The sequence below is a fragment of the Anas platyrhynchos genome, chromosome Z (genome assembly GCF_047663525.1).
Source record: "Anas platyrhynchos isolate ZD024472 breed Pekin duck chromosome Z, IASCAAS_PekinDuck_T2T, whole genome shotgun sequence".
Taxonomy (NCBI): Eukaryota; Metazoa; Chordata; class Aves; order Anseriformes; family Anatidae; genus Anas; species Anas platyrhynchos.
The window spans coordinates 20,428,795-20,446,231 of NC_092621.1; the positions used below are offsets into that span (position 1 = coordinate 20,428,795).

The following is a 17,437-nucleotide window of genomic DNA, read 5'->3' on the forward strand; positions in this document are numbered from 1 at the left end:
TTATCAGAAAGTATTATCTGGTTAAATATGTACCTTGCTGTGTCTTTCCCAGCATGACACCACAGCATGTGTTCTTTTGAGAAGACTAGGAACAAGGGATTTTGCTGGTTGACAAGAGCAGCTAATTATATCTGAGTGATAGTCATCTGAACCAAGACCCGTCAAATCCAGAAAATCAGTTCAGGATTGTCGCAAGGGCTGAAGTCAGAATCAGGAGATTAACTGAAAGAATTGGAAGTATCACAATATGTACTTTTTCCCATTCCACATAATGTGCTACAGGAATATTATTGGACTTTCATCTCCTATGACAGCATCACAGCACATTTGGAAGAGTTCAAGGAGGACCAAGCTGTTCAAGGTCAAGCTGAATGGGGCTTTGTGCAACCTGATCTAAAGAAAGATACCCCTTCTGCCTGTGGAGACAGAGGGTATGGACTAGATTGTCTTTAAAGGTACCTTCCAACCCAAACTATTTTATGATTTGATGATTCACATTGCTCCAAAAAGCCATCAACCTTCAATGCTTTAATCTTACCATAATACATCAGAAGTACAGTCGATAACTCCAAGCAACTGGCTTGTATTCAGTCTAGCAGACTTATTCAGCCTTAAATAGAAATAGACCATGGACTTGCCAGTGTGCTTCATTGGTGTAAGTGATTTTCCTTCTAAAATTAGAAGGCAGTCTGCCTGGGTGTCACGGTGGCAATGGCATGGTAAAAGAAGTTACTGCAGTGTGGAAATTTGTTTTTTATGTTGAAGGAAGGACTATATTAAGCTAGATGGTATAGTACTTTGAACCACAAAAGAGCTGAACTCAATCAGAAGAGTCCAGGCCAATTCAGCAGTGCCATTGTTGGACTGTTCATACAACAGAAATCATCATTTAGCTCTAAGCAAGGCTGCAAAACAAATGAGCATCAGTGACTAAAGGATAGATTTGTTTTCTGCTCAGGTCAGAGAAAATTAATGAATGGGTGTGTACACATGACTGGAAGCAATCAAGTTAGTGCAGCTTAATGAGTTACTATTAATCATTTTAAATTGCATTAGCTGACACACGTAAACTCTTAGCTTGTTGCAAATGTAAATAAAATGTATTGCCTTGGACTGATATTAAGCAGAAGTCACTGGGTTGCTTGTCCCTGCTTCATACATTTAAGCATTGAGAACTGATACAATTGTGTTACTTCTGAAGAAAGACATGACTTTGCATGGAAATTTCTGCTAATGCAGGCTGAAAGATTTCTCCTCTAAAAGGAATGAAAGCAGGGCTGTTAAAAACAGCACCTACTCAAGGTAAGTTCCCAGCCTGAGAGAGCTTGCTGTGAGCCAGCCACAAGATTTTCTCAGCTTCACGGTTTAGAAAATGGAGTCCCTTAACCAAATTTAAAGGCTGCTAAACACAGACACAGACACAGACACAGACACAGACACACACACACACACACACACACTTAAAGACTTCAAGAAAAACAAGGCAACATCAGAATTTCAGATTCTCCTTTTTGAGAGAACAAGCTCCACAGTTAAGACAACATGAGCACCATTGCATGCATACAGAGAGTTGTTTGTGCCCTGAGGGATGAAACATGAACTAATGTTCTTCTGGGTTGTGAAATAAGTTCGGCCTGTGCGTAAGCTGGAAAAACAGCCTAAGAAGCTTCTCCAGAAACATTCAAATTTCTCTTTACAAGGTTCACTTTCTCCACACTGTTCCCATCCTTCACTATTGCATGTACATATGTGCACACAGAAGGTAAACATCCTCCATCCCCTTCATTGCAGCAGTAGATCTGTGTAGCAAACACCGGTATGAAATCCCTGAAATCCCTGCTACGAATCATTTTTAGTATCATGCTTTTAATCTTTGACCAAAGATGTTTAGCAATTCAGTTTACCTTATTTACTGCAGGAGCAGTAAGTAACATGGCATGTTATTTCAAACATCTAATATTTCCACCCCACAAAGAAAAAGAAACTTGATGTTAAAAGTCTTCATAGGGGAATTGATGTGTTTTACAGCCGAGAGTTCTGTTTGGAAAATGAATAGGTTTTAGTATTCAGACCAATTATGATTCTGTACTGTCTGAACATTAAATAAAATCAATTTGAATTTCATTAAAAAAATAAATAAATCTGTATTCACCAGCCACATAAAGGCATACAAGAACACCTTAGGATCTCCTGAATTAAAACACAAATCAAAACAAACTTTCTCAATGCAAAAATATTCTTTTTTTGGCTTATGACATAACTGTTTTCCCACCAACAAAACAAAGTTATCGCAAAATTACTGTGTGTAGTTGTGGGGACCACATATAATAAGAAGGACATAAAACTATCAGAGAGTGTCCAAAGGAGGACTACAAAGTTGGTGAAGGGTATAGAGGACAAGACAAATGTGTGGCCCTCTAGGAGTGGCCCAGTTCCCTTGGTTTGTTCAGCCCTGAGCAGAGCAGGCTGAGGGGAGGCCTCATGGCGGCCTGCAGCTCCCTCACGAGGGGAGCGGAGGGGCAGGCGCTGAGCTCTGCTCTCTGGGGTTAGGGAAAGGATCTGCACCCAGAGGGTGGTTGGGCACTGGAACAGGCTCCCCAGGGCAGCAGTCATAGCAACGAGCTGCTGGAGTTCAAGAGGTTTTTGGTCAATGCTCTCAGACATAACGTTTTATTTTTGGGTGTCCCAGTGTACTTCCAGGACTTGGAATCGATGATCATTATGGGTCCCTTCCAACTCAGGATATTCTATGATTCTATGATTCAAACTTACTTCAATTTAAGAAAATTGGACATTACTACATTCTTCAGTTTGTATCACATTTGTAAAATGTTCTAGCAACTAGAAAGGACACAGTGGTCTTTTTTTTTCAAAATATTTTTGATAGTTGTTAAAAAAAAAATAAAAAAAAAGATTATAAGTATTAATTACTTAAATCAAGCTGCAACCTAATTTATTCAGTTTAAAAGTTCTTAAGACAAAGAAACAAACCCAATGAAGCAAAATATTGGCCTATTTTTCCTACAGCCAATTAAATGCTTTTCTTTGCACAGATAAATAAATGTCTCAAACAACATACTAAATTTTTTCATTAAAATTGTTTCTAAGCTTAAATTAAATTGAAAGTACTTCATCATAGCTGATTTTTAATAAAAGAAAAAGAAAAAGAAAAGAAAAAGAAAAAAAAAGAAAAGAAAAATAAAAAAAAAGAAAAGAAAAATAAAAAAAAAGATAAACAGGGAAACCATACGACATTTCAACAACAATCTATCTGGAAAGACAATTATTTCTCATTTGTTAAATGGAGGTACAATTAATCTGCTCATTACCTGTGTGTTTCTTCTGCTTTGCTAGTCTCTTTGTCAGAACTTTATGTAGATCACTTTTCAGGGAAAAGGGTATCTTTCTCCCTAATTTTGGATTTATACTCACAGTATTATATTAATAAATCCAAGCATTCCTGGCTCAGAAACAGAAGAATAAGCTGTATCACTAGTAATTTGGCTTCCTGTTCAGGATGAAAACATATATCTTCATTTCATGATTCTGTTGCCATATTAAAACCTTGGGTGAACCTCAGTAACCATCCAGGTTTGCCATGTTTGTCTGCCAATATTTGTAAGTACTTTCCCTTTACACATCTGATCTGATCCAGATGGAATACAATGCAAGTTTTAAAAACTGAACAAACTGTCAAGAACTGGGAAATGTGTGTGCAAGTATACCTCAATTGTTCCATGTGCTGGTTAAAGGGATATTTCAAACCGTTTGCAGCTTCAGGTCAGGACCAGACCTGCCAGTCACTGACAAATACGGGAACACCCAATCCTGGAATTTCCCTTTATTTAAGATATATTTTTGCAGCCAGAATAACTCTGCTAATCTTTATTCTTTGTAAAATTACAGATTATTTTGTCTTCATTCTGGAAAAAATACCCCCACAGAATTTAAAATCCCACAACTATTTCTCTAGCTACTGAAGAAAGGGATAATCCACCCTGGCTAAACAGACCCAAATCTTTGTATGTCATGTTTATCAGACAACACAGGCTCTCTGTGTTCCTAAGTAGTCCAGAATCAGGTTTTCTTATTCAAAGAGAGGATATATGTATATATGTAATTAAATTTTTGGAGACATATAGCAAAGGTTTACCAATAGAATCTAACAGAGCAACATGTCCTCTATGAGGAGGCAGTATTATATTCTTGTTACAGGGAAAACAAATCCCTAAGTAAATTGTGTCTTCTTGATATTGATTTTATCAGCAGAGGAATGCTGTTATCTACAGATGGTACTGGCTGAAGAGCAGTAGGCTGGACTGCTTGGGAAATGGATGGAATGTTGGCCATTTGGCCATTTAGCAGATCACCAGGTCAATGACCTGCCATTCTCTACAGATTATGTTTTGTGACCGTGTTTGGGTGTTTTGAAGTTGAAAGCAAGGATGAACAGAAATTTGCAAGTTTTGTGTAATTATGCAAGTTAGAGTTTACATTGATATTTTACCTGAAGGGAACAGTGCTGAGCCTCCCCACAGGATCCTCCAAAACTCCCCACAACAGCTATTTTTCACTAAGTGAGGTTCAACTGGCCAAGTCCTTGAGAGGCTAGGATGTTGGACTGCATTCAGTGGCCTTGTGGAAATAGTATAAGGCAGACATGAGTGCTTATTGGAAAATACCTTTTCTCCTAAATGCATTCAGAAAACATTAGGGAACTCAAGCACTCTTCCAAACTAAGAGTGTCTTGGTACTCTGGTCTCATCTGCTACACTCTGGTCTGCTTCTTCAGTACCATAGGGAACTATGAACACTGCTTTTTTCCCTTTGAAGTGTGGTTAAAACATGAGCTCTGCTCTAGTCAGTGGGCTGCTTGTTGCTTTCTTTCTCAAGTTTACAGCAATGCTAATGATTTCACTGGATAATCAATTTATTTATTTATTTTCATCACATTAGAGACCTGGGTTTTGCTAAAATGGAGATTCTTTATAAATTAGATCACATGCAGTGTTAATCAAGGCAGTGATCCCTTACCAAGAGAAGCATAAAAAGGGTTAACCATTGCCTCCTCTGTTTATATTTGCAAGTTCTGAGTAGCAAAAGCAGTTTATCAGGTGAGTATCAAGTAATCAGGGTGCCATTGCAAGACATCCACATTCATAGCTCCCTGTTTCAATAATGTCTTCAGATGTCATGAGACAATCATTCCAATACAACATTAATGATTGCTCTCATCTTTCAGCTTGCTGCTGCTGTTCTCTTTTTTCTCTGTGCTGTAGCCTTGCAGTTAGGAGCTTTCAAATTTTATTTTCCATTCTTTAAACTTGTTTTCCAGTCTCTCGTCGTGGATATTACCCTGTAATTCCTTATATTGACTCACTCATATGGTCACTTTTCTTGATATTGCATATCCTTGTCTCCCTGCTAGAAATCCCAGTCAGGCTTCAAAATGCATCTGTGCTCTTCTGCCTTAGACCTGGTAGCTCCCTGTCTAAACCACATTGACTTTACATTTTACAGCCTTGAATGGCTTTTACTAATCTTCTCATGTCATCTTCATGTTCTAAGATTTCTTTCTCTAGGTTTAAGATATTTGTTCCAAGGGTTAATTGAAAAAATATTACAGACTCCTACTCCTTTTGATTTGTTTTTCCATTTCCTTCTATACTGCTGCTTTTTCAGCCTCTTGAAAAGCTTTAAATGCACCCACTGTTTTGGCCCATTAACCTTCTATCTGAGTTGCCTTGCACTCATCCTACCTTTTGTTCTTTTCCTCCTCTAATCTGAGGAAGCTCTTCATACTTTACAGTATGTTGTAGTCTGTTGTAGTCTATCTGATTTTAAAAACTCTCCACTTTTCTCTTTTCGGGTCCTGTTTCTGTTACATTCCATCTCAACTCATTGAATGAACTCTCTCTGGTTGCTATGTGAGGTTTTCTACCTTGGGCACAGAGATTCACTCTGTTCCTTTTCCTGAGGATACTATCTGACTGTATTAGTCTCCTGGTTATCATCTTTTGCTTTGCTTTTAGGTCATTTGTGGCAGAGGACAGCATTTTGCCTTGAGGTTTCAAAGAGCTGTGCACAGCTGGGTTCCGTCCCTTGGCTGCAGCTCAGAGCTGCTGCAGCAATGCAAACAATAATGGTAGAATAAAGAATTCAGTGCTTTAGCACTGCCATCCACTGGCTGTCATTAACCATTACACTCCATATTTGACAAACCTTGAAGTTTTGGTTTTGTTTCATCTGAAGTGGAATGTACTACTATGAGCACACTACCTCTGAGTACTAGAAACACCAGAAATATTTGTTATATTCATTCCACATATAAGATGCATGCATTTCATTTGCTAGTTTGCTTTATAAAGTGAAATATTGAGGTTGGTAACTCAAGCACTAAAAAAATCAGAGGATTCAAGGTTAAACTCTTATGTGCCTTAATTTTGTGTATGTTTTGTAATATATGTTGCTCATGCATAAGAAACATACAATACTTAGAATTAAATATGCATATAGATGCAAAACAGAAATAGAACAATTTGTGAGTGGTCTAAATATTCTTGTGGACAGACGCTGACAAATCTTTCAGCGTCTACCTTGTTTAGGAAACTCCTGACCTAAAGTGATTTCTTTATTTTAAGAACCCTCACTGAGCTTCCTTTCCATGCACATCCTGTATCTCCTTGAACCCATATATAAAGAGATTTATTTTTTTTTGTATATATTCTTCACTATTTTCTCCTTTTTTTTTTTTTTTTGTTTGTTTGTTTTCCCTTTAATTCCTTGGTTTCCCTTTAGTTCATTTCTGTGATATAATCAAATTCATTATAATGAGGCTTACTGATACTAGATTAACATTATATGGTCAAAACCACTAGCATTTTACATTTCCTAATACAGTCCAATCCTAAAACGTTTCAGGAGCATTGACCTTAACAAAACAATTCTATGACAGGAGACTACATGTATTAAAATCTATCCAGATGTGCGGTTGACTAAACTTTATATGCAGATTTGTTATGAGAAATTTTTGACAGAAAGAATACATAGAAATATCCAAGGAAGAAAGTGTGCTCATTGTTTCCATAATTATTTTTTTTTTATACAATTTATTGCTATGTACTGAAATATTACCCAGAATTCTAGGAAATACAGAAGTGGATTACAGGTTCAAGGATGGAGCACTAATTGAATTCTTAATTGAAATGACGCATATAAGCAATGCACCGACCTGGATTGGCCCTTGATCATAAAAATGGTTCTAAATGTTTCCCTACAAGGGTGCCACACTAAGAGCTTGACTTTTGTACATTTAGAAGAAAGGTTCTATGTCAGAAGATTTACTGGATGAAGGTCTCAATTTACAAAGGAAACGCTTTTTCTTTACAAAAAGGCAAGAGGGACTGGTGTTTTTCTGGGATTAACTGATGTATGGACCTTAAAGTATCTGTAAAGGCATGAGTTTTACTCACCTTGACACTTACATGAGAAGTAAGTTATAATTAGATAGACTAATTAACACTTCTAAAAGTGATACGTGAGAATAGGAATCTCAAATTATACAGGAAATATTCAGAAGAACTCTTTTTCAGGGAGTACAGTGGGGATAGGTTTTAAACTAAAAGAGGGTAGGTTTACATTAGATATAAGGAAGAACCTCTTTACTCAGAGGTGGTGAGGCACTGGCACGGGCTGCCCAGAGAAGCTGTGGATGCCCCATCCCTGAAGGTGCTCAAGGCCAGGGTGGATGGGGCTTTGGGCAACCTGGTCTGGTGGGAGGTGTCCCTGCCAATAGCAGGGGAGTTGTAACTGGGTGATCTTTAAAGTCTCTTCCAACCCAAGCCATCTGCCAAATCTTTTCTTTAAACACCAAAAAGCACCTATTACAAATAAATTGAATCTTTTTCTTACGAATATTAAGAGGCAGAAATTGAGATTGTATTGCTTGCATTGAAAAGATCATAACAACCAAGAAATCTGAGTTCTCTTTAGTGTTTTGATACATCAGTACTGATTTTTTCTAATATTCTATCAAAGTTAATACAGTGTATAAAAACATGAAACCCATGATATCCTTATTTTCACAAAACCACAGAAACAAATACAAGCATAAATAAAGAAATAAACAATTACCCATTTCTTAACATGGGTAATTATTCTCTTTGATTTTTATAGGCATTTCTTGTGGTTGGAAAGTCATTAACCCCATAATAGCACAAAACATATGTTAAAAGTATTTTATAATGCACTTACATATCACTAGCAATGGAGGAGTTCCTAGACATGGACTTTGGAGAAAGGTCATAGTCGCTGTCTGACCGGTAAAGGAAAGACTCCCTCCGTTGACTGTGGACAAAATTTGCCTGAAGAATTAGCCCTGATCCAGGACTTGTCATGGGATCCAAGGGACTTCGTCCCGACGATGTACCATTGTCTACATCGAAACTGCAAAAAGAAAGGACAAAAAGATTTATGCCATTGACACAGGAGTTTTGAAAATAATGAATACTCAGTTCATGGCAGTCATCACTAGGCATTTGCTTCTTTATAATTATGGGGAAATCATGACCTGCCCAGTTCCCCTGCTAAGGAAAAATCAAGGCACACAAGAAATAAACTTTACAATTTCTTATAACCAAAAAGAATAAGTCTGAAGGAATATAAATTTGGTAGAAGAAAAAAAAATGCAAACCGCTATTAGGAATATAGAAAGCTATATGCTTCTTTGCATGCTGAGAACTCATAAGCTCTACACCCAAAGAAACATGATGATGCATTATTTTATTCCTCATGCAACATTTCTCCTGAGCCGGACCCTCATTACCCTGACTCCCACTGGAATGCAGCACAGTGCTCATCTGTTATAGAGTACCCATCTAGAGTACTCGAACACTTCAAGAAGGTATTTTGGCTTTTATCAATAAACCAAGCACTGGAGTGGGATTATTTTGTATGCACGTTCTTTGGCATGTTTGTATACATTAATGGGAGCTCCTATTTTCCAACTGGATTGAAAAAAAAAATGACCTCTACACCCACTGCCAAACATAGTGGACATTTTTGGCCAGTTTTGTCTTATGTCTTTGAACTTTACAGTTTTGATCCAGCACTTCTAGTTGTGGTGTTTGGTAGCACAAGTGGTAAACAATTTTACCATTCCTAGGGAGTACTGCTGTCATGAGGGGCTGAAGGGAGATAGGTATCAGGGGAAATGAAAGAGAGAGAGAAAGATGCTCTTTCACATAGTCCATGACACTTCTGAAAAGGGCTTTGAAAATAGTACAGAGACCTTGAGTGGGACTCTGCAATCAATTAGAAACCAGTGCAGGGTGAGTAGTCTGGATGATGTGCTCATGGCAACCTGTGTTGCTTAGCAGCCTGATCTCCGTGTCTGGTACTGTATGAAGTCCTTTTGGAGCACGTGGTTCAGCTTCTAGATTGCAGATGTTGTGGTATGCCATCTAGAGGTCACAAATGCGTGGATTAGCAAGTTTATGTCTGCATCTGGTAGGGTGTTCTACACAGCCAGAAGTGGAAGAGAACTTTCGTTTTTTCCTGGCTGTTTGAGTCTCTAAAACTGATGATCAATTTTAGTTTTACATCATAGGAGAAAAGGTGTGTGTAAGACCTTGGTTTATAACTACTAACCGTACTAACAAGAACTTAAATAATACTGCTAGAGCACATAGGAATGGGGGATGAACAGAGGATCTATCACATGACTTTTTAAGTATCAAGAAGTGTTAGTATGCATTTATAAAAAATGCAACTAAAATAGATCTTTTGAAAACAGTGTTCATATGAAGGACATACACCATTTTCATCGATGTCTAATGATAGTACATGTCAGCCATTGGTTAGACTTCAGCCTGGTACAGCAGTGTCACAGCTACTCTATACTAGCTTGCTTCTTGCTTCCGTCTGCCACCTAACTGAGGCTGCAGTGTCAGCAGCAGTAAAGTCTCCTTTTCTCCTGTGCATGGTAAGATTAACTTGCAATGGCAAGGCTAATGGCAATGTCATTTTAAATACATATATAAACTGAAAAGCTCTAAAGCAAATGGTAAAAGTGGGATGGAAATAAATGAAGTTAAATGCAAATCTGTCTCAGCAGAAAAATATTAAATAAGAAGTGTCTATCAAATTGATTTTCTTAACAGTGTATTTAATTATTCAACTGAATAAAAGGTTGGTTTTTATTGGAGTAAAGGAACATAGAGTTTCTGTTCTCCTCACTTGGGTTTGTGCACATATGAATATTCTATTAGCAATCTTATTTCTCTTAGTCAAACGCCAAGACAGGCTTCTATGAATGACTTCACTGTCAGGTCATAAAATACTGACCATAATAAAATTTAGAAGTCTATTAGATAAAATCACAGAGATTTTGAGAGATGTTGAGAGGCTCTGTGGCTTGCACCACCAGGTAACAGCATGTGCAAGACTTGCACATAGCTACTTTGGTAGGAACTTTATCCTGTGATACTGTATTGTGTCCACTAGATGGGTGTCAAAAGTAAAGAAATGGATTCAGATATACCAGCTAGGATCTGGCTTATATCACTCATCCAAAATGTCATTTATTTAAATACCTATCAAGAATGTTCATATATCTATAATGTTCATAATAACTATCAAAAAAACGTTCAGTACTACAGCAAAAGATGGAATGTGAATACAGCATGTGTGTACCACAAACACGTTTGTATAACAAGTTTCTCAAATGCTACAGTAGTTAAGTGTCTTGTTAAGCTTTTACTTACTAAGATATGCTAAAACTTTCATACATAAAAGGTTACTGAAATCTAAATGAAATATTTAGATTGCTTTTAGATATAGGATGTTTCAGTACACTGAAAATCAAATGTTACTTTGGCTGAATCACGAGTCGTTGCAAGAAATGGAGCTGCTGATTATGTTGCATCAAATGAAGAGAGAATCAGAATGGGGAATTGAACTTACACAAATGATTTTTCTTGCTGCATGCATGTAACTTAAAAAAAAAAAAAAAAAAAAAAAAGTTTAAGGTAAAAAATTGACAGACTCTAGTTTGCCTGGGCAGAAATTGCAAAGTCAGCTGTGGCTGTTTCATATTTATCTTTCTGCTTCTGTTAAGTTTTAAATTGCAGTGAGAATATGCTGTGAATTAAAAAATAAGTGCATTGTCAGTGACAACCCGAAAGTTATTCTCTCTCTAGCATGCTCATCGGTCTCCTTGCACTTTTGGTGGTGGAGGCTCTTTTTAAAGGAAGAAGGAGCATGGAAATTGTTAATGAAGGTGCCAGAAGTTTTGCCACCTTTTAACAGTCAGAAAGTGCCCATTTTAAGACAGGTGTTTGCACTGCTGATCTGCAGCCAGCTTCAGGCACTTTGCATGACATATATAAAGCTGAGCTGTTTCTTTTTTTTTTTTTTTTCCCCGATAGGCGCATCTGGCACAGAATATATCACAGAAACTTCTACATTCAAAGAGCTTTACTGCAACTCCAGAGATACCAAAGATATGAAAAGTCAGTGCTGATTCAGCAGCTTTTGTTTGTGCATTTCCACAAAAATATTTTTTGACATGCTGGATACTGTTTATCCCTTAAGTCTCCCTTATTCAGTGTTCAGCGATAGCAAACATGACATGAGATGAAAGATTAGTCTTTTTTTTCCTTTTTTGGCTATTCATTGTGCTTGCACGTCTTGCCCACTGTGCATCATCCAGGCTATGTACAGAGGTGGTGAACTCTCTTGAGCAACTTGTAAGCATTCATTGCTAATTTTTCCTGTGCTCCCAAAAGGAAAAGAAGTTGTAACATCATAAGCAACCTTTAGGGAAATTATTGATGATTTGCTTCAGGCAGTACTGGGAATCTTTGGGTTGGAAAGGTTCAGAATCCTAGATATCTTATCCTAGATAAGCACTACTTCAGTGTTAGCAACTGCACAGTTTCCTTACATGGTGAAATAAACCCTCTGTGGACTTCCTTTCAAGTCCTTAAAAGACTCCCTGCTATTCTCTTCAAGGTTGCTAAAAGGAAAAAAGGAGAAGACCTGTGTACAAAATATTGCTTATAGCTACATAAGAAGTAATAGCATCATCATGAATATGCACAAGAGCTTGTAATTGAGGATGCATAGAAAAATCTTCATATTGATTGATCTTCCTTATTACTGAGAGCTTAGCAATTTAATATTTTTACTGCAGTTCTGTTTTTATTGTTTGTACTTTTGCAGAGAAGTTAGCAATGGTAAAGGAGAGAACAAAACAAATTCTACCCCAAAATGAAGAATTTACAAGGCTTTGTAAAAATAAAAATTGTACTCCTAATTATTCTCTATCTACCTTCAGCCTCTCCTGCCTTGGAAACTATTGGGAGGGAAAGAAATGGGATCCAAAATAATTGATCTTCTAGGGACATCTTATCTTTCAAAGCCATCTTTAAACATGATAGGGCCAAGCAAGACATGAAGAAATAAAGATTCTTCTTCTCCTGACACAAGAGTCTATTGTTCTGGTGCAAAGCAATTTCTCCAAACACCGACCTGCTCAGTGACCTACCTACCCATCTCAATTTCCTCAGTTCCCAAATGCCCTGTCCTGTATTTTCACTTGGAAGCACAATCCCACCACCAGAACAAATGCATAGAAGCTATAAATCACTGAAGCTATCACAGAAAAACTGCCCTGTAGTAACTGCCTTTGGGCAGTCTCACTTCAAGCAAAAGCAAGGTAATAAATCTTTCTTTACATCTCCAAGAAGAGAGCAAGTTATTAACAGCTTCTGCCTCAGGCCAGAGGCACACACATGGCAGCCTGTAGATATTAGAGAAAGGGGGGGATCAGATGATCCACTCAAATGCAGAACCCTAATTTGTAACTTGGATTATTCTTTGGGCTGAGAAAACCTGGCAGAGATGCCAGCTGAGACACCTCACCTGGACAGCCCTCACAATGAACAGTGGCAGAGAAAGCCCACAGTGAACCCTTTTTTACGGTAGTTCAGTACAAAATCCCTGGGAGGGGAAAGGCTCTGTAAGACAGGATATGACAGGCAGAGTGTGTTCTTAGACCTTGTATACATTAGTTATTGTGTATCCTGGAGACCTATGTGTCCCAAATCAAAGCAGGTCAGTTTAAACTTTTGTTCTTAGATGTGATGGATTTATTTTGCATTGGTTATAGTTTATTTTATCAGGACAGACTATTTCAGCTACTGTGGAAATCATGCCAACTACTCTGACCCAATTCTTAAAAAAATGCACAAAGATTCTTGGAATATTATCATTAGAAAGCATTTAGGGTAAGGTAGGCATTGATTCTATTATATTAATTTTACAGTCAGAAAAGGCAGTGCAAGGAATAAATGAAGTCAAAGACATAAGGCCCTTCTTCTGGAACAGAGATTATCTGTTAAGAACTGAATTTTCATTTATGTATTTTAGGAAGTTAAATTCTGCTTTAGCTTATAGACAAAATACATTTACTGCATTAATTGAATTAACTGTCTATCCAAAGACTTGTTAATACACCTAACTGATATTATAATTTCTTGGATAAATACTGATTTTAGACACATTTTACATTAATTAATTAGACTGGAAAAACACTTAGATTATGTCTTTATGATTTCTCTTGGGCCTTTTTATTTCTTATTGATAAACTAAGCATTAAATTGAGACAACAGCTAACTGGAGTGTCTCCTTTGTCACTAGACATAGTTATCCAGAATTTAATAATGAAGAAAATGTGGTCTTTTCTTCATCCAAAACAGACAAGTTGTCAGTTGTTATCCCCTGACATAGGCTCCAGCTAGACTGTAGATGTTTAACAAGCTAACTTGCAGTATCAGAAGAAAAATAAATAAATAAATAAATACATAAATAAATCAGTGTACTTATGTAACTGAATGGCAGGTCTGAAGTTCATTTCTTATATTAATTCTCCGTCCAGGACTTTTCAAAACATTTCCTGTCTGACAGTGGTGCAGGAGATATTGTATTTGTTTTTCACTTCCTACTTTTCTTTCTCTCTCCTCCCCCACACCTAGTTAAAACTAGAGACTTGAGGAAAGGGCAGGGGGGTGGGAGGGTGAAGGAAAGGGAGAGAAATATTTATGCTGACAGTTTAGAAGAAATATTGTATCACCACTCCACAGATGATGGAAACAAATATATATTATATATGATCTAACTCATATTTTTATTTTCTTTGTAGCAGTGTTAAAAAAAAAACTTCTACCTTTGTCACTTGCATATATGGTTAGTGAGTTATAAGCAAATTATATAAATGGAACATATGATCTACATCTGAATTTTCTTTTACCACTGTAGATTTGAGAATTCAAGCCAACTACCTACTTGTGGCTTTGGATTTCCAGTTAAGTGATTCAGCAAGTGAGCCCTATGATTAACTCCATTTTTAGATACACTGTGGATAGATTTTCCAGTATCAAGACTGCAAGCAAAAGAATAAAATGTATCACTTCATGAAATTTCCTTTCAGTAGCAGAACTTGCCTTTTTCTCTTGGCATATTTGTTTTGGGAAATTAATTTTAGAGTGTAACAAGGCTTAATGCTAATATTAAAAGCCCAGAGAAAAGGCTGATAGAACACATGTTGGACAAAAAATGCACTGAAGCAAAAAGACTTATAAGTATTAGTCTACTCAAACATGCTAGTAAAGGAACTCCAACTATCTGTTCGAGTTTCCATCTCACGATTTTCTAGCAAAAGAGACATAAGAAATGTAGCCAAGCTCTCTAAAGAAACTGTTTTATGTTCTGTTATGAAGTTTCAAACCAAGGAGTTTCCTGTGATGACTATTCCTTATCTGGGGGGACTTTGCTTAGAATGGTCTTGTGATACTGAATTCAAGGCTTACTTCTCATAAAGTCACATTATTCTTAATTATACGCCAGTGCTCTGCGTATTTGGCACATGAGTCTTTAAAGGCTTTGTTGCACTTATTAAATCAATTTGCTTCTACTCAGCCACACTAGGACTCTTTATGATTTATTTTATTCTTTCCTCAGGGATGACTACTCTTTACCCAGCAATCTGTACTCTCTGAACTTGGCTATTGCAAGTAAACATCTTCCTACTAATGTGACGTATAGAAACAAATCCCAGATTCTAGATACTGTTACACACATTTGCTGTTTGATGTTTCTTTGAAGCTGAAATACTCATCTTATTGCAGCATAATAAAAATGCAAAGTAAAAGATGTGGGAGAAACAATATGTAAAATAATTTCCAAGATATTTTGGGAATTCTTTAGGCTTAAACTTGTTTTAAGTTGCTAGGTATTTTTTTCTATATAGTAGTCCTACTAGGACCATTTCCCTGCTTTATACGTAATAAAAAAAGACCACCGACACATTAACAGTTTTCCCCAAGGCTTCTGGTGGCCAAGGTCTGAATTAGGAACTTTGCAGAGTATATTGAAGAATCACAGTTCTTTCAGGATAATCTGAAATAATGAAAGCTAAAAAAAATTATCTATCTACTTAATCCCAGAAGTGCAGTATCAGCAGGACTGATGTTTTTCCTCTTTATAATTGTCATTGTTTAATTTACAGTCTACAATCACTGTTCACTTAAACCATTCCTTATTTATGTCTGCTCATATTTACCTTTTCTCCAGGCTGTACACATTTAAGTGCCTTCAAACACGTTTTAAAAAAATCACTTCACCTAATTTCTTCAAGAAGTGCTCAAAAAACTCTTTTTCTTTCTGGGTTGAGTTTTGATCCATCCAATTATCCCCACTTCTTTTTTTGCAGCTCTACTTTCTGAGACAAATTTGGACACTGGGATACAAAACCAACCTGCACTGGGTGTGAGAATATAGCATGTATTTAATGCATTTCCGGTTGTTATTACCTTTCTCTAATTTAAATGCATTGGAATGAAATCTCAGAGTATTTCAAAATATTGATCTAGCAATTTATTAGAACATGAAAACCATCCATTAAGCTTACTGACTAATCCTAAAATGCAGCTCCCCTAAGATATTAGTGGAAAGTCTTTCCTTCAGGAAAACCTGGAATATAAACATGGATGTAATGTTATGGTTGAGAAGCAGGAAGCTGCCAGCAAAGCAAAATCCAATGCACTGGAAGTGCTCAGCCCCATTTCAGTGAATTCAGTCAGATGTCATTATGAGAATAAGCCAAATTGCTTTTACGTTTTTCCTCAGTTAGTTGTGTGATAAAAGAAGTACACATCAGAAGAGGCAGTTCCTCAGAAATATAATATTTAAGTCAATATCCTGTAGTATTGCTGAAAGCACAATGAACCCAGGAAATAGATACAAATTTTCCACAGGGCTAACACCACCATGAATCTGAAAACTTCCTGAAAAAACCTTTCAGAAAACCTTCATGTAGAGCCACAATGACAATAAACACTCAGTGAGGTCACAGTTACATGTACCCTGTGCTTTGTGTCAGGGATCTCTGGAAAAGAGTGCCCTAGACAGAAGATGACTGGAGAAAGATGTTGCAGTTGTTCCTCACTCTTCTCAGTTCCTAGAGAATACCCTACAGATAGAGGTTCCAAAGGAGAGGAAAGTACAACCTTTGTGACAAAAGGTCACTTCCCTCAGCATCACCCGGCTCATAATTACTAAGTCTTTAGAACAACTGAGCTCAAGTTAATCTGTGCTCAAAAAATGTCTCTTCCAGAGAATGGATGAGGGCAATGGACAGAAAGGACCAAATAGAAGGGAATATCCCATTTGATTTTAGTATATATGTATATATATATATATATATAAATACACACACACACTGTCACCTTCCCATAGGTTAGATGATTTGCTTTAGCAGTACAACATGCACACATAGACAACCACAAGAGTACAAGGCCTTCTTCAGAACAGAGTGGAGAGTTGGATAAGAAACCGCTGTTGTTTCTTTAAGTCAAGAAAGTGTCTCCCAGTGTTGCTCTAGATTATCTATACCAATGAAAGGTCTATGCAAAGGAGATGTAATTTTATCGACAAGCAACAATCTTTTTCCCACACTGGTGTAAAGCTCCTCTAATTTTTTGGCTTAAATGGCTTAAATTCCAAAAGTATTAAGAGCTTCAGACCTCTAATGATTTTGCATGTTGCTTTTTTTTTTTTTTTTTTTTTTTTAATTGCTTCTTTGAAACCCTTTCCATTTATGTTCTTTACATACTGGCTATTTGTTTGTGGTATGGAATATTTGTTTGTAGGGTTGTTTTTTGCATTGTTTATTAAGTTTACCAAATTGCTAAATTGTTAGTGGATGCTACTTCCCTAGAATTTTATTAAATGTATCAAGGTCCACTTCATGATTTGGACTTGGAAATCCTGGCCACAGCTTTGCCACATAAAAGCAACAACTTTTAAAGAGAAACAAAAAGGTCAGGAGATTGATGTGGAAGGATGCCAAGGCTGCAATATCTTGAGTGTATGTGCT

The 17,437-nt window shown here is 36.9% G+C and overlaps 1 protein-coding gene across 6 annotated transcripts in view; it reads right to left on the bottom strand.

Moving 5' to 3' along the window:
* Positions 1–17,437, bottom strand: part of PDE4D (phosphodiesterase 4D) — a 674,141-nt gene that overhangs the window by 115,433 nt on the left and 541,271 nt on the right. For all 6 annotated transcript variants that reach the window (XM_038170325.2, XM_072031125.1, XM_072031126.1 and 3 more), the window contains one exon: positions 8,254–8,445. In XM_038170325.2, the coding sequence (XP_038026253.1) occupies positions 8,254–8,445 (192 nt within the window). The remainder of the gene's footprint in view (positions 1–8,253; positions 8,446–17,437) is intronic.